At 36.1% G+C, this 22,449-nt stretch overlaps 1 protein-coding gene across 5 annotated transcripts in view; it reads right to left on the bottom strand.

Moving 5' to 3' along the window:
- The window catches only part of Pds5b (PDS5 cohesin associated factor B), a 112,975-nt gene that overhangs the window by 73,064 nt on the left and 17,462 nt on the right, over positions 1–22,449 (bottom strand). For all 5 annotated transcript variants that reach the window (XM_013027308.1, XM_013027306.1, XM_013027311.1 and 2 more), the window contains exons 7-12: positions 19,479–19,619; positions 16,496–16,611; positions 11,283–11,377; positions 3,749–3,894; positions 3,282–3,433; positions 847–960 (exon numbers count right to left, since the gene is read on the bottom strand). In XM_013027308.1, coding sequence (XP_012882762.1) covers positions 847–960; positions 3,282–3,433; positions 3,749–3,894; positions 11,283–11,377; positions 16,496–16,611; positions 19,479–19,619 — 764 coding nt within the window. The remainder of the gene's footprint in view (positions 1–846; positions 961–3,281; positions 3,434–3,748; positions 3,895–11,282; positions 11,378–16,495; positions 16,612–19,478; positions 19,620–22,449) is intronic.

The raw sequence follows: 22,449 nt of genomic DNA, 5'->3' as shown, positions 1-22,449 counted from the left end.
ACAGCGCCCAGGCCCAGAGTTCAGGCCCCACAACGACCCCCCCCAAAAATAAAAATAATAATAAAAAAAAATTTTTGCTACTTCTTCCATACTCTCTCTTTGTGGATTTAATTTCCTTTTTAGCCAAAATATTCCTTAGTCATTTTTTTCCACAAAGGATGAGTAAGTGCCAATTCTCAAGTTTTGCTTAAATGTGACTTTTAATCATGAATATGTATGAGTCAAGATGGTCAGATTTACCATGATTTCCAACAAACTGGAGTTTTAAATAGGAGAAATATACCGTGTATATATATTTTTTTCAACTTAAGAGGCCAACAACTAATTATGACAAACCAATCATTCTAGGATGCATTTAAATTAGATAACATTTTATGAATTTATAACAAATAAAAATCAAATATTTTAATAAAAATATATTTTTGTAGCTTTCCTTTATGATAAAATGTAACACTGTGCTGAGGCTATGTAGCTCAAAAATTTTTATGTTACTGCCTATACCATAATATAAACCAGGACCATATGAGACAAACTTAGTATTTTATGAGACCTTTTTTAACATGTTAAATGAAATGTATATTATATTACTTGGTAAAAAAATTACTTGGTAAAAAAATCAAATCCTTCAATTTCTCATTAATTACCTCTAATTAGTTTTTGATTGTTTCTATTTAACCTAATATTATTGACAGCATAAATAAAGTCAAGTTGTTTATTGTGTCTTGGCCCTTTCAACAGCATTTACATTACATAGTTTACACATTAATATAAAGGTATCCATGGTTTTTCTGTAAAATCCAATGTACTGAAAAAGATAAAAAGATGAATTTGACACTTGACACATACTTCACAGCATTTAAATCCAATGTGGCATACAAGTAATATAAGCACTTCATCCGTTCTGTAGTTTCCAAATTGTGGGGAACCATGTATTGAGCAAAGATCCGTTCAACAAGTAATCTATAGAAAGAACAGAGAAGGTAACATATTGATTAAATGTACCACATTTGCAGACAAATTCCAAAATATGGTTTTAAAAAAAAACACTTTATGAGCCCTCCTGAGTGACGGTAGAATTGCCAAATCAACTCTTTCTGTGCAAGAGTCCAGGAAAAGGACACAGTAATAGCCCTATATCTAAGCAAGTTAACTATGGCATCATAAATTTGGTCAAGCTGTTCATCAAGGACTCAATTTCCTAGCTGTTTAATAAAAAAACCATACCAGGTCACTCCAAGCACCAAATACTATGTTTCTGTACATTAAAGTTTACAAAGAAAAGTTAAGTTCTTTACAGATTTTTAGTAATCAACATGTGAGCTCAAGTGTGGTTCCATGGTAGAGCACATGCTTAGCAAATGTGAGGCTCTGAGTTCAAAAGCCAGTACCTCTTATTAAGAAAAATAGATATACTGTGAACTATCATAATTACCCAATATGAATAAAGACATAGTTAAAATGTCTAAGAAATCCTTCCTCTTTTATTTCCTTCACTAGAAGCATGACCTGCTTCCCCAAACCAGGTAGGACAATAAATCACTGTCATTGCCAGTACTGCTTCCAGAGGGACCTAGAAGAAGGAAACACTATCTCCAAAATAAAATAAAAAGTCCTAGGAAATTGTTAAGTCAATCTTTCTGTACTGATGATGAATATATATATTCAAGAATACATATTCAAGAAGTCTTGGGCTGGGAATGTGGCTTAGTGGTAGAGTGGCTTGCCTAGCATGCATGAAGCACTAAGTTCAATTCCTTAATACACAGAACCACTAGGTTCAATTCCTTAATACACATAAACAGAAAAGGCTGGAAGTGGTGCTATGCCTCAAGTGAGAGCACTAGCCTTGAGCAAAAGAAGCTCAGGGGCAAGCCTAGGCCCTGAGTTCAAGCCCCAAGAATGGCCAAAAAAAAAAAAAAAAGGAAAGAAAGAAGTCTGACAATAGACTTGTTATACGAAATGATTTTTAAAAAATATCTAAAAGGGGCTGGGAAGGTGGCTCAGTGGTAGAGCTCTTGCCTTGTATGCATGAGGCCCTGGGTTCGATTCCCCAGCACCACATACGCAAAAAGAAAAAAAGCCGGAAGTGGCGCTGTGGCTCAAGTGGTAGAGTGCTAGCCTTGAGCTGAAGAGCTGAGGGACAGCACTCAGGCCCAGAGTTCAGGCCCCACGACCGGACCCAAAAAAAAAAAAAAAAAAAATAACTAAAGGGTAAACAAAGGAGGAGGCTGCAATGCTTGGTAAGAAATGTACGCATTATCCTGCCCATGTAATTGTAACTCCTCTGTATAGCATGTTCACAAATAAAATTAAAAAAAAATAACTAAAAGTTTCTTAATGCTAATCCTAAATATTGTTTCTATCCATCTTTAAAATGTTAATGCAATCTACAGCTTCTTTCCTCATTCTGACCTGCCACAGACATAACCATATAGATCCCACTAATTTGTCAAATCAATCAATTGTAAATAGCTTGGGGGCTCTATTAACAACCAAATGGATATCATCAATACAAGATTTATCTTTAAATAATGTGGGGGAGGAGTTTTTTGTTGTTATTCTTTTGTTTTGTGCCAATATTGAGACTTAAATTCAGGGCCTCATGATTCAATGCTTTTTTACTCAAGGCTAGGGCTCTACTACTTCAGCCACACCTCCAGTTCTGACACTTTGCTGATTAATGAGGTAAGAGTTTCACACAGGGGATGGAGGGAAAAAAATGTCTCACAGATTTGTCTGCCTAGGCTAGTTTTGCACTGTGCTCCTCAGATCTTAGCCTCCTGAGCAGCTGAGATTATAGGTGTGAGCCATCAGCACCCAGCTAAATAATATATTTTTATATAAATTTATAACCTGCTTTTAGCCTTGAAAGGGACTGTTTTTATTTCAGCTATCTAAAATCTAAAGTTTATTTTATTTAATTGTATTTGAAAAAGGTAATGAAACAAAATTAAAGTTACAACCATTTAATTTCTACTTTTAAATACTATTCTGTTCAAATATATATTCTGTTCAAATTAATATAAAAGCTGTACCACTTCAAGCCCCAGGACTGACAAGAAAAAAAAATATATATGTAGCATCCTTAATGTTACATATACATTACTGCTTCATTTATGTCCTTAGATAAAAACAATTACTGGTCCCATTTACTCTGTATTAAAAACTAAGGGGTAGTCTGAAATTATAAAGAAAATAGTTGTATAAAATAACAGATCAAGAAGTTATATCCAAATCACCAAATATCATTCAAATATATACATATATATTCCTTAACTTACCGATCATCAATACTATTTTGATAATATATGTGTAGCAATTTGTCCTTGATCCATGATATCTGTTTTGCAGCATCTTTTCCAGCTGCTGATTGTAAAGCATACTTCTTATATATTTGGGCAAGTCCCATCATGGCCTCTTTACGCACTCTCCACTTAAAACAAAAAGTTCCATTTATAATGTAATACGCTTTCATTACATAAATTCAGTAGATTAGTACTCTAGTTTTTGATTTCACTTAACAGATAAAACCCTTCCCTATAAGGTAAAAACACTTCATTACATAAATGCAGTTTTTCATTTACCCTCATTTTATACCATATTATCTTCTTTAATTCTAAGATATTGAATATCAATATATAATTACTATATAGAGAAAAATTCAGTATTTCAAGTGAAATTCCATTGAGCTTCCTGTATGAAATTAAAGCCCTAGTAGCAATTCTAATAACTACTTATTCCTTCTTACCCGTTTGTCTAACGTTCGTTCTCTCACAAAATTCAGTAAATGATCATTGACGAGAAGAATATCCTTTTTAGCAGCTGTAACTATGGACACAATCACATCATGTCTAATAGCTTCCTCGGGGTCATGTGACCTCACTTTAAGATACTCTGAAAGAGAAGCTTTTCTTTAATTAAAATGGAAACCTTAATAATTAAAATGCTTTAAAAGATTACACACATCTTTGAAAATAAACCACTGCAAACTCAAAACCTCAGTAAAATATTCAACATTTCAAGAAAATTGTGAGCCAGGAAAAACAGAAAAGAGGACTGCCAGTCCTTCACTAAAAACTCAGGACTTATTAGGGTGGAAGTTGATTAGGTAGTTTCTAACCAAATTAACTGAGTCATAAAATAAAGAGTTGTATCAACAATTTAACATTTCATTTTTTGCTGGCTACAGTAGCTCAAATCTGCAATCCTAGGTATTTGGGAGGTAGAGATTGAGAGATGGCAGTTTGATTACCAGCTCAGACACAAAAGTTCCTAAAACTCAATCTTAACCAATAGCTGGGCACAATAACAATATACCTGTCAGCCCCTATAGGGAAGCAAAAGGAGGAGGATGTCAGCCCAGGGTGTTTTGGTCACAAAATGAGATCTTATTTCAAAATAATCAATGCAAAATAGGACAACTACTAATATGTATGAGGCCTGAGTTCAAACCTCAGAATCAACAGGAAAAAAAAAACTCATATAAATGGATAAAATAATTGGAGTCAAGTAATGTTATTAGAAAAGGCTAAAGTATATTAATTAAATAAAGGGAACTTTTATTAAGTTGGAATACTAGCTGCCAAGAAAAGGAATAAGGAAGATGGTAAGACAATCTACTAAGTGTACTAAAAAAGGACAAAATAAAGACAGAAGAAAGAAAAAACAATTAAAATTGATCAGCAGAACATGTTCTTAAAATGAAAAGCATGGAATTCACACCTGCAATGACTAAGATGAAGCAAAACTAACACCCTTTAGGAATGAGATTTAAGAAAGTGCTTACAATAAACATGAATTTAACAAGATACTAGTGTGGGGGGTAGAGGAGCTTGGAGGGCAGGGATGGTAAGGAGAAACAAAGGGGGAGACAACAATGTTTGATAAGAAATGTACTTGTTACACCTTGCTCATGTAATTGTAACTCCTCTGTATGGTATTTTCACAATAAAAAATATTAATAAAAAAACCAAGATACTAGTCATCTATTTTTATTTGGAGACCAGTCAGAATAAAATTTTGGTTGCCTGGATTTAGATTAATAAAAATAGCCATGCTTATCCACTAATGTTGAATGTTAATTCTCTAAAAATTAACACTGAACAACTATATTCCAAAGACAGAGAAGACCAGTAACCGTACCTTAAATCTCTCTACTTTCAGTGTTTTATACTAGCATGAGCTATTCTAATAGGGAGAAAGTGCTTATAAAGAAAAACAGCAACAAAACTACTCAAAAAATGCTAATATCATCAGTTATCTTACCCAGTAAGTAATTTTTAGTGCTGTCATCTCAAATGAAGCATGTTAATTTGATCAAGCTCATCTCCTCTCCAAGATAAATACAGTTTTATACTTCATATTTCACAAGCAACACATTATTTTATGTGTCACAGGAAAAGAAAAAAAAAGAGACATACCAACAATAAACCACTCATTCACGTTAAACACAAATACACAAAAGCTATTAGTTCACTAACAGCAGCCATGACAGGAAGAGATAACAGAAAATAAACAAATTCTCAATGGTTAATTTAACAAAGCATTTTATCAATACTCTTCAAAAATGTTGAACCTATGTACTTCAAAATTTGGTTGGAAGACTGAGAATAAATCTCATAAACAACAAAGTCAATAATAAAAGACTGTGTGTATGTAAGACAGACACATATATCTCTACTCACACAGGAAAAATCTGATTTTTTTTTAAGTTTTGAAAGGGTGGGGGGAAGGGGGGAGGGGAGGAAGAGTTATGTTTTGTTTTCAATTAAGGGCCCAGCTCATGGTAGGCTTTTCTAGTTCTTGGGACACTCAAACTCTATGCTCTAATTTATGCCTTCCAAGTAGCAAGGAACCACTATACCCCACGTAAAATACTGTTTTACAGGCTCATGTCTATAATCTCAGCTACTCAGAAGGTGGGGATCGAGAGGATCACAGTGCCAAGGCTAGTCCAGGTAGAGTTAGCAAGACCCTATTTCAATCAACAAACTGGATGGGGTGGCAGACAACAGTAATATCAGTGAACATCACCCAAGAGCAGCCTCAAGTAAAAACAGGAAACCCTAGATGAAGAATAACAAAAGCCAAAAAAGAGCTGAGGGTATGGCTCAGGTGGTAAAACACATGCTGAGCAGGCCTTGAGTCAAATCCCAATTTGCCCAAAAAAGAAAAACAACAAGAAATCATAGCAAAAGAGATGTGTCAACAAATTTGGGTTGTTAGAGACAGGACATGTTAAGGACAAAGGGAAAAGATGAAGTCTAAATAAAAAAGAGATCAACAGGAAAGCTTACTTTCAGAGCACTCAGAAAAATGTTTAGAAATTTTAGGTACCAAGAGAAAGGAGAGATGAAGACTACAGATAAAAGTAGTTTATTGCTTGGGGCTGGGAAGGTGGCTCAGTGGTAGAGTGCTTGCCTTGCATGCTCGAGGCCCTGGGTTCGATTCCTCAGCACCACATAAGCAAAAAGAAAAAAGCCGGAAGTGGTGCTGTGGCTCAAGTGGTAGAGCGCTAGCCTTGAGCTGAAGAGCTGAGGGACAGCGCCCAGGCCCAGAGTTCAGGCCCCACGACTGGACCCCCCCCCCAAAAAAAAGGAGTTTATTGCAACAATGAGATGTACAAGTCGTTATGTCAAAAACGAACTTTACAACTTTGGTGGGGGGGGAGGGGAGCAGGGAGGATTGGGGGGTGGCAGGGGGAGGATGGGAAGGGATGGGAAGGGGAAACAAAGGAGGAGGCTACAATGCTTGATAAGAAATGTACTCATTATCTTGCCCATGTAATTGTAACCCCTCTGTACAGTATTTTCACAATTAAAAAAAAATAGTTGGAAATTTGCACGCACAGTAGGAAGAATCCTGGACTTCATTCCAGCCAACCACAAAGAAGGTAAAAGCTACAAAATAATAACATAAAGATGTCATAAAAACTGAGACTATACACTGCCTCCAAGTGAAATATTCAAATCTATGATAAGGACTAAAAAGGTTACTGGTAAAATTATTCATATCTACAGTGTATTTTAGATGTCTAGGAAAAATAAAACTCAGCATATATTATTTTCATTTATTATTTAGCCAGTGTAAATCCGGTATTAGTGTCTGACTATGGAAAAACATACTCAAAAATTTTATGTTTATATAAAAGAAAAAACCAGCTTAAGCAGAAAAGTTTAAGACTCCATCTACAATTAACTAGCAACAAGATAAACTGGAGTCATGGTTCAAGTGTGAGCTGTCATACTAAACTAGAATCATGGTTCAAATACCAACTGAGAGCAAGAAAAACAGCCAAATCAATATAAACTCAAAAACCTCAACCTAAGCCTCAAATCTGAACTCTGAAACTACTCTAAGATGGGAGTAGGAGAAATATTAGAACTTAAAGGCATAGGTATGAACTTTTTGAAAAGAGTCCCAAGGGCACAGCAAAAAAAAGTGAGACGTGACAAATGGGATTATATCACAATAAGAAGTTTCTGCCCAGCAAAGCATAATTACTAAACTAGAAAGACAGCCAACAGACTGGGAGAAGATCTTTACCAGCTGTATACTTGACAAGGCCCTAATATCTAAAATAAATGAATATCCCCCACATAGAGCTCCCCTATGACCCAGCAATACCACTTCTGGCCATTTACACAAATGATCACAAACAAAGCCATTCTAAAGCTACCAGAACAACTATGTTTAGTGCAGCATTATTTACCATAGCTAAGATGTCCTTCAGTAAATGAATGGATCAAGAAAATGTGATAGATAGATAGACAGATAGACAGACAGCAGACAGACAGACAGACAGACAGACAGACAGACAGACAGATATACACACAGTGGCATTCTATGCCTCTATCAGAAAGAATGACATTGCCCCATTTGCTAGGAAATGGAAAGACTTGGAAAATAATACATGAAGTAAGCCAGACCCACCCAAGAAACACAGGTCTCATAGTTTCCCTTATTTGCAATAACTAGTATACATCTAGGATTATCTTACTAGAACAAGCAGAAAAGGTCAAAAGCTATGTACATACATATGACCATATACGATGATTGCTAAGCAAAGGACACAAGGGTTTTTTTTTCTTTGTTGCTGTTGTTTTTAATGTACTATGTGATTTTTTTGTTGTTGTTGTTTCTTTTGTATGTTCTTCCCCCTATGGTATAACCCCTCTTTTCACTGTATTTGATTCTAGTGCCCTGAATCTTGTATATACATTTTTCTAATTTGGGGAGGGAAAGGGAAATGACAGAATGCTGAAACAAGGATACAAGCTGACCCACTATAACAAGGAGATATACAAGACACTATGTTGAAAATGAACTTTACAACTTGAGGTGTGGGAGGAGTTGAAGAGATGGGAGGAAAGGGATAGAAGGGGAAAAACAAAAGAGAGGGTAACAATGCTCATTAGGAAATGTACTCATTACACCTTACTTTTATGTAACTGTAACCCCTCCATATAGTAACTTTATAGTAAAAAAAAAAATTGGCCAGGTGCTGGTGGCTCATGCCTTTAATCCTAGCTACTCAAGAGGCTGAGATCTGAGGATCTCAGTTCAAAGCCAGCCCGGACAGGAAAGTCCGTGTGAGTTTCTTATCTCCAATAAACCACTCAGAAAACCTGAAGTGGCACTGTAGCTCAAGTGGTAGAGTGCTAGCCTTGAGCTGAAGAGCTGAGGGGCAGCACCCAGGCCCAGAATTTAAGCCCCATGACCAAAATTAATAAATAAATATTAATAAGAAAATTCCAAAATAATTAAAACCTGATTCTATTGTACAAAAAAATTAACATCCCTAAGAAACTAATAAACCAACCAATAAATAGGCAAAGGAGTAAAATAGAGACTTTTCAGAAGAAGAATGGCCAATAAACACATGAGAAAATGCTCAACATCCTGGCCATAAAGAAAATACAAATCAAAACTACTCAGATTCCATCTTACCCCAGTTTCATCGCCAACAAAAGAATTCAATCTACAGCATACACTGGCAGGAATGTGGGGGAAAATGGGAATAGGGGAAAATCCTATTGCACTGCTGGTGGGAATGTAAACTAGTGTAAATACTCTGAACAGCAGTCTAGGGACTCCTCAAAAAACTAAACATAGAACTTCCCTATGACACAGCCATCCCACTCTTGGTTATCTATCTAGATCATTACAAGTCAGGACATAATAAAGATATTTGCACATCCATGTTCATTGCTGTACTATTCACAATAGCCATCTATGGAAACAGCCAAGATGCCCTACCAAAAATGGAATTTTACTCATCTGTTAAAAATAATAATGCATCATGCAAGGGAAATGGATGGAGGTAAAACAAATCACAATTGTATGAGATAAGCCAAGTTCAGAGAGATAAATGGCCCATGTTTTCTCTCAAGCTAGATCAAAAATACAACTGGACATGATTATCTTATACAGAACTCTAGGCATTCAGACACAGTCAAGACTAAAGGAGGATACTCTTAGGGGAGGAACTGAAAGGCTTAACTCCTCTTAATATTTAAAATACTATTTATCAAAACTAATTCCAAGCCAGGTGCCTGTAATACTATCTACTCAGGATGCTGAGATCTGAGGATCATGGTTCAAAACCAGCCCGGGCAGGAAAGTCCGTGAGACTCTTATCTCCAATTAAAAAAAAAAAAAAAAAAAACACACACAACCAAGCCGGGCGCTGGTGGCTCATGCCTGTAATCCTAGCTACTCAGGAGGCTGAGATCTGAGGATCGCGGTTCAAAGCCAGCCCGGGCAGGAGAGACCGTGAGACTCCTATCTCCAATAAACCAACAGAAAACCGGAAGTGGCGCTGTAGCTCAAGTGGTAGAGCGCTCGCCTTGAGCTGAAGAGCTGAGGGACAGCGCCCAGGCCCAGAGTTCAAGCCCCACGACCGACAAAAAAAAAAAAAAAAAAAAAATCACACAACCAGAAAACTGGAAGTGGCACCATGGCTCAAGTGGTAGAGTGCTAGCCTAGAGCTGAAGAGCAGAAGGACAGCATCCAGGCCCAGGGTTCAAGCCCCACAACCAAGAAAAAAAAAAACGAATTCCAGCAAATGGAAACATGGTTTTATTGTGTGTGTGTGTGGGGGGGGGTAGTGGTAGTAGTGGAAACAGTAGTAGTGCTTTTGGTTTGGGCTCTTTTTTTTGGAGGGGGGTGTGCAGAAATGGAAGAAGGGTGAACAAATGAAGTCATGGCATTCAGTATACACTAGTAGAAAATCAACTGTCCAACTTATAGCCAAGGACAGAGGGAGAAACTGGGGGAAAGGGAACAAAAGGGTGACATTATCCCAAAAGAATTATACTTATTAGCTGACTTATGAAATGGTAACCCTTCTGTACAATACCTTAATAATAAAGAAACCCAGCTGAATACAAGGCCCTGAATTCAAGGTAGAGTACTAGTATCCCTTCCCCCCAAAAAAAATCACAAAAGAAAATATTAACTTGTAAACCCACTTAATAATACATGAAACAGAAGACAAGAAAATAGCAAAGAAACAGCAAATAGCTAAATTAATTAATTAATAACAGGAAAAGCCACATAATAAGACAGTAAGTTTAAATTCAGGTAATATTTCAAGAAAATGCACAATTATATATTTCTTTTATAGAAAGATACACACAGGGTAGAGTTATAAAAACATCAGCAGGCTGCAGACCAAATCACTATAGTAGTTAAGTAGTTATATAAAAGTAAGAAGAACATTTACTGAGGGGCATTTTGACTGTAACTGTATGTTCCTATCTTAAATCCCATAAACATAGAAGATGCTAACAGTTTTGTAGGAATTGTGTTTTAATCTATACTTTCTGAATTATTTCATTGTTCTTAAAAACTATAGGCAACAAATAGCCTTATTAATACAAAAATCTGAAAGCTGAATTGCCTTAGACTTTTAAACATTAACAACCTAAGTTTATATATAATTGCTTTTCACTTAAGTTCTTAAAATATTAAAGAATGCCCCTTATAATCTCTATTTAGACAGGACCTATTCAAATCCAACTGCTTAAAAAAAAACTCACTGTCTGTAATCTAAGAAACTAATTGGCTCAAGAAAGCACTAACTCCTTATATATGTTTCTAACCTACACAGGAATGATACTATAAATATTGAAGCTTCAGAGAATAAATTCCATGATGATAAATTGAAACAAGCCTTCACTTTTCACAACAATCCCCCCCCCAAAAAATACTTTCTCTATAAAGCTGATTATATTTCCACCAAAGAGCATTTAGTAATATTTGTTGCACATAAATAGTACCTGTTAAATCCTTTGCTAAGTCAGGATGGTTCATGAGACAATGGCTAGCAAATTTCACACATTCCAGGCGGATTGGTACATGAATGTCATTAAATCTGATAAAATAAAAAGAGCAATTTTTAAAATAATAGAAACAAACATGGTTAATTTACACAAGCTTATTTAAAATTACATGTGCACTTAGATTTATATTTTATTTCGCAAATTAAAGAAAAAACAATGTAGGAAAACCCAAAGTAAAATCTATGTGTGTATATGCTGTCAGAAATAGAATTACAAAATTTTTTCTGCCAGGTACTGGTGGCTCACGTCTGTAATCATAGCTACTCAGGAGGCTGAGATCTGAGGATCACAGTTCAAAACCACCCTGAGCAGGAAAAGTACCAGAAAACCGGAAGTATTGCTGTGGCTCAAGAGGTAGAGCACTTGCCTTGAGCTGAAGAGCACAGGGACAGCGCCCATGTCCAGAGTTCAAGCCCCATGACCAGCCAAAAAAAAAAAAAAAATTAAAACTCTCTTGTGGTCATTCTATTTAAATCTCTTTAATCTTACATTTTCCAACTCTCTTTTGCCTTGTAGTTTTATTGGAACATTTCGAGTGTGTGTATGTATGTGTGCACACATGCCTATGTGTAGATTTTTCCAAGTTTAGATTTCTCTAATTCTATTTTTCTGATGTCACTAAAAGACTCCCTATGCCTAAAACTTATAAATTAGTAATTAAGATTTAGATATTTCATCATATTAGAATCCTATGTTTTAGTTTTCAACTTTATTGTCTTTAATTGTACAAAGGAGTTGCAATTTAACAAAGCAGTTTATTAATATAAATATATTTTGGCCGATGTCACCCTTTTCAATATTCTCACCCATCCCTCCTCTACCTACCCCTTTCCTCACTCCTGTAGAATCCCTTTTTTTTTTTAAAGCAAGACCATTTCACAAGTAGTGTTGTATTCCTCAAGAAGCCCATGATGTCAAGCCATCTCTCAAATACCGATATTCAAAGTTATAACAGCTCATCAACGAATGCAAAATAGCAACTTAAAAAAAATTCTTTAAGGGTGGCTGGGATTGTGGCTTAGTGGCAGAGTGCTTGCTTAGCATGCATGAGGCCCGGGGTTGAAATCCTCAGTACCACATAAAAAACAAAAAACTCGGGCACCAGTGGCTCGCGCCTATAATTCTAGCTACTCAGGAGGCTGAGATCTGAGGAGACAGCGCCCAGGCCCAGAGTTCAAGGCCCACGACCGACAAAACAAAAAAAAACAAAAAAAAACTCATTAAATATTTTTTTAATTTGTTAAGGTACATGAAAATGAATCAAAGGTTTCTATGTACCAAAGTATTTTCAAAGTACTGCCTTAATTCTGCAAAATTAAAAGGTTCTCAATCCAGTTTCTAATGATTTAGAAACAAACTTTGAAAAATAAAAAGAAACAAAATTTGGCATTTACATGATAAAAATCTTACAAATTACTCAAAATAAAGTTTCTTAGTTTATTAGAAAAAAAGCATTTTTCCATTACAGACTTTGTCTCCAAAACCTAAAATTATAATATCTAGCCTAGAGAGCCCATGGTTTGAGTATTCTGAATTCAAATATTAAATCATCTTTAATCCCATACACTTTTATCATTTTTAACTCATTATGTAACTTACAGTTATTACAAATAATTATAACAAAAAATCTGAAATATTTTGACTCCTTAAATTTGGTGATGTTCTGCTGGTTTCATTTGGGGTTGTTTTCTTTGTATTATTTTATGTAGTGTTCGCACAGTAGGCAAGTATTATACCACTAAGCTACATTTCCTACCCCAAAACTTGGTAATATTTAATACTGAGTTTTAGGTTATTAATATTAAAAGAAAAAATTACACTGGGCTGGGAAAGTGGCTCGGTGGTAAGTGTTTGCTTTGCATGCATGAGGCCCTGGGTTTGATTCCTCAGCACCACATAAGCAGAAAAAGCCAAAAGTGGCGCTGTGGCTCAAGTGGTAGAGTGCTAGCCTTGAGCTGAAGCCTCAGGGACAGCACTCAGGCCCAGAGTTCAGGCCCCACTACCAACAAAAAAAAAAAAAAAAGAAGAGAAAAAATTACACTGTTAATAGGTGGCATATTATTTTTCCTTTGGAAACATGTAAAATAAAGTCTAATATAAATCTTAATTTAAAAATACAGCAAATGTCTATACAGCTATGTATCACATAGTATTTCAGTCATCATCAAGTCACCCACACAACAGTAGTTCATTAAGATTATATCACCAAGTGATGTCTTGGACATATTAGTTTGTGTAAGTCCTTTCTCACAATATGTTCCTATGGTTCCATGATGCATGGCTGTACAATACAAGTATATTTAAAAAGTACATTTCCATTTCAAAAAATTAAAAGTCTTGAAATTCAGTTGCACAATTTGATAATGTGCCTATTGTCCAAAAAGAGGTCTAAAAATTAAATCACAAAGTGTTAACATTTTATTAGCTTAACTTCCTCATTAAATATTATCAGTGAACTTCAACTAAAGCTAAGGAGTAAGATTAGGAATTTAGGAGTGTGTGTGTGTGTGTGTGTGTGTGTGTGTGTGTGTGTGTGTGTGTGTGTGTGTGTGTGTGTGTGTGTGTGTGTGTGTGTGTTTATAATCACTTAACAAGTTAGAAAAATAAGATGAAAAGATTTGATTTACTATTAGGAAATGGTAGTTGTAGCTGGGTACCAGCTTATGTTTGTAATTCTAGCTAATTGGGGAGATTGGAAGAACTGAAGTTTAAGGCCAGCTGAGATAGGAAAGCTCCTAAGACTAGCCCTCACTTCACTGAAAGCTGGATAATGTTGGTACATGTCTGTTTTCCTAGCTACAGAAAGCCTAACATGGGTAGGATTTGACCTAGGAACATACCAGGATAGTAAGTGAGACACTATCACAAAAATAATCAGGGTATCCAGGCACTGATGGCTTTCACCTATAATTCTATCTACTCAGAGGGCTAAGAGCTGAGAGGAGCAGTTCAAAGACAGCTTAAATAGGAAACTCCATGAGTCTCTTACATCTAAATAACCACCAAAAAGCTACAGTGGAACTGTACATCAAGTGGTAAAGCATTAGCCTTGAATGTTCTACCTAAACAAAGTGACAGTGCCCAGGCTCTGAGTTCAAACCTCAGTACCAGCATATAAATTTTATTAATTAAATGGTTAAAACAAAAAAAAGACAAGCTCATGCCTGTAATCCTAGCTACTCAGGCGGCTGAGATCTGAGGATCGAGTTTCAAAGCCAGCCCGGGCAGGAAAGTCCGTGAGACTCTTATCTCCAATAAACCACCAGAAAACCGGAAGTGGCACTGTGGCTCAAGTGGTAGAGTGCTAGCCTTGAGCTGAAGAGCTGAGGGACAGCGCTCAGGCCCAGAGTTCAAGGCCCACAACTGACAAAAAAAAATAAGACGACGACAACGACAAATGGACAACGACAAATGGAAGTATGGCTAGTAGTAGAGTACCCATCTGGCAAGGACTTGAGTTCTAACCCCAGTACCACCAAAACATTCCATTTTTCTTTAATTATTTTTTGCCAGTCCAGGTGTTTGAACTCAGGGCCTGGACACTGTCCCTGAGCTTCTTTTGCTCAAGGCTAGCACTCTACTACTTGAGCCATAGCACCACTTCAGGCTTCTTCTCTTTATGTGGTTCTGAGGAATTGAACTCAAGGCTTTATATAAGCTAGGCAAGCAGTCTACCACTAAGCCACATTCCCAGTCCCCAAAATAAATAATTAATTAAAAATCTGATAGTTGTTACATTCGAAATAAAAGTGGTGATACTAACACAAGGATTTCAACACAAAGAAAATACAGTAGGAGTTTTTAATCCCATCTGTTAATGACTTCACAGCATTCCGTTATGACAATAAATTAGAGGGAATAAATGTCCTTCTTTAGTCTCTAGATCAATCAATGTAGATTTCAGTCAGAACATCTGTACTGCTTTTAATATTTTCAGGTTCAGTAACTACTTATTAACAGTAAAGAAACAAACCTCTACTATAGAAAAAATAACATACACAGCACACTAGAAAGTTCTGCAACTAATTTAAGAAACCCAGATCATCACTTCCTTTAAGTAAGAATACAGAAGGAAAATTAAGAGAAATACACAATCATTTTTTTGTTTTGTTATTATCCATATCTTTCAATATCTCCAAATAACCTAACCAAATATAACTTTCTATAGATAGATTGTCTCTCCAAAAGGAATTTTTAACTGGAATTAATCATTGCTTTAAAATAATAATTTTAACTTTACATCTGTTAATACATGAGATAGTTTATAAATGAGCTATCTTAAAAATAGGATAACAGATGAAAAGATAAAAGGAGTTTTTAAATACAGTAATCTTTCCCCCCCCCCCAGTTTTGGGCCCTGAACTCTGGGCCTGAGCGCTGTCCCTCAGCTCTTCAGCTCAAGGCTGGTGCTCTACCACTTGAGCCACAGGCCGCTTCCAGCTTTTTCTGTTTATGTGGTGCTGAGAAATCTAACCCAGGGCCTCATACATGCAAGGCAAGCACTCTACCACTGAGCCACCTTCCCAGCCCAATACAGCAATAATTATCAATATGTAAAATTCCACAAATAAAACCCTTCATTTGCCAGCACCTGTAATCCTAGCTACTCAGGAGGCTGAGATCCTGAGCAGGAAAGTTCATGATTCTCTTATCTCCAATTAACCACCAGAAATCTGGAAGTAGCACTGTGGCTCAAGTGGGAGAGTGCTAGCTTTGAGCTGAAGAGCTCAGCAACATTGCCCAGGCCCAGAGTTCAAGCCCCATAACCCCCACCACCAACAACAACAAAAACCTTCATTTTTATGACTTCAGAGAACATAGCTTAAATGTGGCTGGTGTTTTTAAAAAAAAACAACATAGAGCTAACAGAAAGAAAGAGAAAGAAAAAAATTAATACTGTCAAAAAGGTATTTGCAACTATGAAAACAGAACATGAACATAAGAAATGAGCGAGCCCAGCTGAAACTGTTTGGGGAGGGAGAAAAAAGCGGGAGTAGAGTGATATAGATGGTGAAAATGATTGGAATATATTGTGACCATGAGTGGAGATGTAAAAAAGAACACCCCCCATAATAATGTAAGCTAAGAAAAAATAATCTAAGTAGATATAAATGTGTATTGCTGTTAAACAAGAAGCCACAGTCTTATACCTTCCCAAGTAGCACTGCCAAAGTGGTTTGTTTTGAGAAGCCAATTCTGAATCCTTTGCCCCAAACATTTTTGCCAGCAGTTTAACAACTTGGAGTCGTTCCTCATTATCATTGCTCTAAAACAAAACACAAATACTTTTAAACTATGAGGTAGAAATTCACAACATAACCTATCCCAAGTTCCCTTATTCTCCAATCACAGAAAACCTTATATGAACTCCAATTGAAAAACTATGTATACGCATTATCCTGCCCATGTAATTGTAACCCCTCTGTACAGTATGTTCACAAATAAAAAATAAATTAAAAAAAGATGCATTATAATCCTAAAAAAAAAGAAAAACTATGTAAAAATGCTCACTACATTGTTCACAAAATAAAATACTATAATGCTCTAATTAGCTCAAATTACATTAAAGCAGTATCCTTACATGAAATGTCTCAGAAGTCTAATTAAATGTTAGACTCCCTCCAACAACTTATTTGTATTCAATCTCAAATTGAAAAACCTACTAAAATATCTTTAAAAATGAGGCTCTAACAAAAAACATCGTAAGCAGCTAGGCCTACAATAAACAGAGAATTCAGTCTGATTATAGTTTAGTTCTTGTAGAAATAAATGTGTCTTGAATCCTTCCAATAGGAGAGTCAGTTAATCTATATACACCAGATTCCTAAAGGAAGTTCAACAGCATAACTGTAACACCTTACATATGTAAAAGTTAGAATTTCCATTTTATATACTAAATTGCAGGCATCTGAGGGTAAAAACTCAATTTTATTGTTGAGTTTGGTACTACAAACAAATAACACAATGAGCTAAATAATAAGGAAATCACAGTGTTGGACTTGAACACAAAATGTGGCAATTGGGTCTATCAAGTAGCATTAATATTCAAGGTGCTATGGATGGCACTCTATTTTTTTTTTTTTTGGTCAGTCATGGAGCCTGAAGTCTGGGCCTGGGTGCTGTCCCTCAGCAATTCAGCTCAAGGCTAACACTTCCACTTGAGCCACAGCACCACTTCCAGCTTTTCTGCTTATGTGATGCTGAGGAATTGAACCCAAGGCCTCATGCCTTATGTAAGGCAAGCAATGTACCACGGAGCCACCTTCCCAGCCCCTCTCATTTTTTAAGCAATGTCTCAAGCTAGCATTCAAGAACCCCTATTGTATGTGAGAAAAAAAAAATCTTTATTCCTCTAAATAAGCACTCAGCACTGGCTATATATTTAGAATCATTTCTTAAGCTCCAAAACAAACACACCTGATGCATTAATTTTATTCTCATAAGTTCTGTTTCACCTGGTCTGATTTAACACATGGAAATCTATTAAGTTCCACAAATGAATATCCTAATGTATGGCCAGGAGTGATTTAAACTTATACTACCTTCCTTAAACTTTAAGCTACTATAATATGTTCCACATATTCACCCAGCACCTTCCTACCTCTATATGCTTCTGCATGCTGTTTTCTTTGCTTCAATAGTATGCTGTTTGTATTTCTTACGACACTTATAATATCTGGCCTCTTATTAGATCTGGATTTTTTTTCCTCTTCCTCCCATACTAGATGTTAAGTTGGCTGAAAGCAGGGATGATAACTTCCTTATCTTTATATTTCTCATAGGAAAATGCACATAGCATTTACTTTATAGTTTTACTAGAGAAAATCAGATAAATCAACAAAGTAATTAGAAGGGTGACTGCCTTACCTCACCAAAACTGCTAGCCACATTAAAAGGGGAAAGGGAGGCCAGTTAATCAAATGACTGACTTGGAAAAGTATATACCAAAAGTATCCTCCAAAATAAAACAAGAACAATTATTTACTAGTTATTTAGAGTATCTCTTAACTATTCATTAACTATCTTACTTTGAAAGAGATAAATCAAAATTTTTAGAAATAAGAAATACTGCATGGAAATAATTAGAGTACTGTACTCTGGGTGACTATGACTTTAAACCCAAGCATCACCAAAGAAGAAGATTCAAAAGGAGAAAATATATTCCCTAATTTTATCAAACCAATGAAACTTACTTTGACAGCTTCATGTCAAGGCAATAGGGAAATGTTCCCTAAAGAGTACAAAAATTTTCACTATGTAAAAAGTAAACAAACTTAGGAAATAACAACATATTGATAAAAGAAAGCATTTGGGGGACTGGTGTGGTAGCACACATTTGTAATCCAGTTACTTGGTAGGCATTCTGAAAGGACTGCAGTTAGTCTAGCTCCAGGCAAAAATGAAATGCCAAATCAAAAAATAAATAAATAAATAAACATAAAAAGGACTGGGAACATGGCTCAAGAACATTTGTCAAACAAGTGTAAGACTCTGTTCAAACCATAGTACTGGGTTAAAAAAAAAAACTGTGAATAATAAGCTCTAAACTATTTTTCTAGTCCAATCAGGAGATCAAGAGAATTGATATCACCTATATCTTGAAAATACAAGCTTACTCACTAGACACTACGTTGAAAATGAGCTATAAAATATATGGGTAGGAATGGGAAGGAAAAACTGGGAGAAAGTGAGGGAAGAGGTGATACCGTCCAAAAAGAAATGTATTCATTACTTGACATGTACTGTAAACCCTCTGTACATCACCTTTATAATAACAATAAAAAAGAAAATATATGTGTACATGTACATATATATATACATGCATACATACATACATACATGCAGACACACAAGAAAATACAAGTTCAATGTAAAAAGTCAGCCAAATGCTAGAATTAACCTAGAAAAACCTATTTGAAGGAAAATGTTATCCTGCTGATTATTTGGTCAATATCTACTACTTGTCAGGCAAATATCAGACACTGTCGATATACAGATAGACAAGACACAACTAAATGGTAATAGTCCCTCAACTGTTTTACTCAGGTAAAATTATTGTAAAGAATTAAAAAGCCACAAATAATATTCTTTGCTAGCCTGACTAAAACAACTGTATTATTTTAAAATAGTTACCTTTAATTTAAACTCAAGCTGGGGTAAAACGGAGAGCAGCAAATGACTATCAATATTGTAGAGTTCCAAAATTAAGTCAAAAACATGCTCTGACAAATCGCTGATAGATGTTTTCCCAAGCATCAGAACCTGATTAAAAAACTTTGGAGAAAAAAAAAAATTAGTAGAAACACCACAGATAAAATATTCCTAAGTATTATTAACCAAGTTTATTATTTTATACACACTCAAGCTAGATATACACAATATTTTCTAAAAGTAAGTGGAACAACTGCAGGCTATGTAACACATGGACTTCATTTTGTACGCAGCATGAGATAGTCATTTGTACTGACTTATCAATTAATACATCAACAATACATTTTGTTTTCCATTATAATGCTATATTCTGTCAATGACAGTTAATTTTGACTGAACCAAGGAATACCTGCATTGCTGGTAAAGTATTATTTCCGAGTCTATCTTCAGGATGTTTCCAGAGGACACTGTCCTCCATGTGCACAGGCACCATCTAATTGACTGGAGGCCCACAAAGAACAAAAAAATCTGAGGAAGGTTAACTCACTCCTTTCTAGAGTTGGAGCACCCTTCTTCTGTCCTTGGGCATTAGAAATAAGAGCTTTTCCAGATTTTAGGAACCTAGACATATCAATAACCTCCTCTGCACTCTCAGGACTTTAGCCTTGACTCTCTCAGAGTTAAACTACCACTTCCTTGTTCCTTTAGCTATATAAAACATCCTCAGCCTCCAAAACAACATGAGCTAATTCCCTTAATAGTTTCCTCACATTCCTCTTTGGCTCTGGAGAATTCCAACACAATGCCTTAATCACCTCACGAGATAAGTGATTTAAGGAAATATAGAACATTTTCTTCATCTTAGCAAATGGGAGACAATAGCTTCTAAAACAAAGCTTTCAAGCTGAGCATTGTGGTACACAACTGTAATCTCAACACTTGAAAGTGTAAGGAAGGAAGATCGTGAATTCAAGACTTGCCTCTCAAAAATATACACATACATACACACATATAAATACACATGTAAGAAGCTTTTTATACCTTCACAGTAAAAGGCAATTCTATTTTTAATACGGTTTTCGGGGTCAGGAACTGTGGTTCACATCTATAATCCCAGCTGCAGGGGAGGTAGAGTTTGGAAAAATCAGTTTGACACCAGACTATTTAAAAAAGTTAGTGAAACGCCATCTCAATCAATAAGCCAGTAATGGTGGAGCATACTTGTGATCCTGAGGTAACAGATAGAAAGATCCAAATCTGAGGGTAGCCTCAGACAAAAACATGAGACCCAATCTGAAAAATAACTCAAGTAAAAAAGATTATGGGTATGGTTCAAGTGGTAGAACACCTGCCTCCCAAAGGTTAGGCCCCAAGTTCAAGTTCCAGTGACACTAGAAAAATCAATGGCTCCTTCCAAATCCTTGTGATCTTCCTTTACAATGCAATAAACCGTGAATATATGTACAATGTAACTAATTAAAAGCATACATGAACATGCATGAACCTGTACAACCAGCTGTGACTAATTTCTGTACTCAGGTCTTTAATTATGTTATACTACGTTTCTTCCTATCTAAAGTCATCCAAAACCATAAAAAATAAATTTAACCCAGAGCATATTGAACATATTTTAACAATTCCCTGGTCTACAACAGAGAGGGAGTTAAGAATTATTTATTCCACACAAACTCTCCTTATATCTTCAACAGATACCATACAACTTGGGTTATTAGGTTTTTGCTTTCTATATTCAAAGTATAGTGAAGGAGTTCACATTTCTGTATCTTTTCTGCTTCCTTTTTAAAAAGTTATTGAGTTGTTTTTTAGTGAAGTCTTTTTTTTTTTGGTCCGGTCGTGGGGCCTGAACTCTGGGCCTGGGCACTCTCCCTCAGCTCTTCAGCTCAAGGCTAGCACTCGACCACTTGAGCCACAGCGCCACTTCTGGCTTTTTCTTTTTGCTTATGTGGTACTGAGGAATCGAACTCAGGGCCTCATGTGTACAAGGCATGCGCTCTACCACTGACCCACCTTCCTAGCACCTAGTGAAGTCTTTTAAGTCTATGAACCAGTACATACTACCTAGCCAAGAAAGACAAGAATAAATCTTATTTTCTTTCTTTGTTCTAAAAGTAATTTGTCTTTCCTATTCATCAATTTTGTGGAAAAAAAATAATTTCAAGACATCAAGAAGTTCTTCAGGTTGAAAAAATTGTAATTTTTTCATTTCCAGTCACAAATTTTCTCCAGTAAGTGTTACAAAATCAATAAAATAAATTTCAATTTACAATCAGGCCACTGTTGTGATCAACCCATCATTATCTTTTATCAATCTGAACATCTCTAAAAAATGAAAACAAGCCAGGCACTGGTGACTCATACCTCCTAGTTACTCAGGAGGCTGATATGAGGATCATGGTTCAAAGCCAGCCAGGGCAGGAAAGTTCCTAAGATTCACTCTCTCTCTCTTTCTCTCTCTCTTTTTTTTTGGTCAGTTGTGGGCCTAAACTCTGGGCCTGGACACTGTCCTTCAGCTCTTCAGCTCAAGGTCAGTGTTCTACCACTTGAGCCACTGTGCCATTCCCAGCTTTTTCTGCTTATGTGGTGCTGAGGAATGGAACCCAGGGCCTCATGCATGCAAGGCAAGCACTCTGTCACTGAGCCACCTTCCCAGCCCTCATGAAACTCTTATCTCCAATTAACCAGAAAACCAGAAGTGTTGCTGTGGCTCAAAGGTAGAGGCCTCACCTTGAACTGAAGAGCTCAGGGATAGCACCCAGGCCCAGAATTCAAGCAACCCAACCAACCTAAAACAAAAAAAACAAAAACACACAAAATTGGGAGGGAGGGAGGGGATGGTAGGGGGAAAACAATGGAGGGGGTAACAATGTTCAAGAGGAAGTGTACTCATTACCTCACTCATGTAACTGTAACCCTCTGTATAGTATCTTTACAA

The sequence above is a fragment of the Dipodomys ordii genome, unplaced genomic scaffold (genome assembly GCF_000151885.1).
Source record: "Dipodomys ordii isolate 6190 unplaced genomic scaffold, Dord_2.0 Scaffold102, whole genome shotgun sequence".
Taxonomy (NCBI): domain Eukaryota; kingdom Metazoa; phylum Chordata; class Mammalia; order Rodentia; family Heteromyidae; genus Dipodomys; species Dipodomys ordii.
Note: the sequence above shows the minus strand (reverse complement) of the source record. Positions and strands in the feature narration are given on the sequence as shown.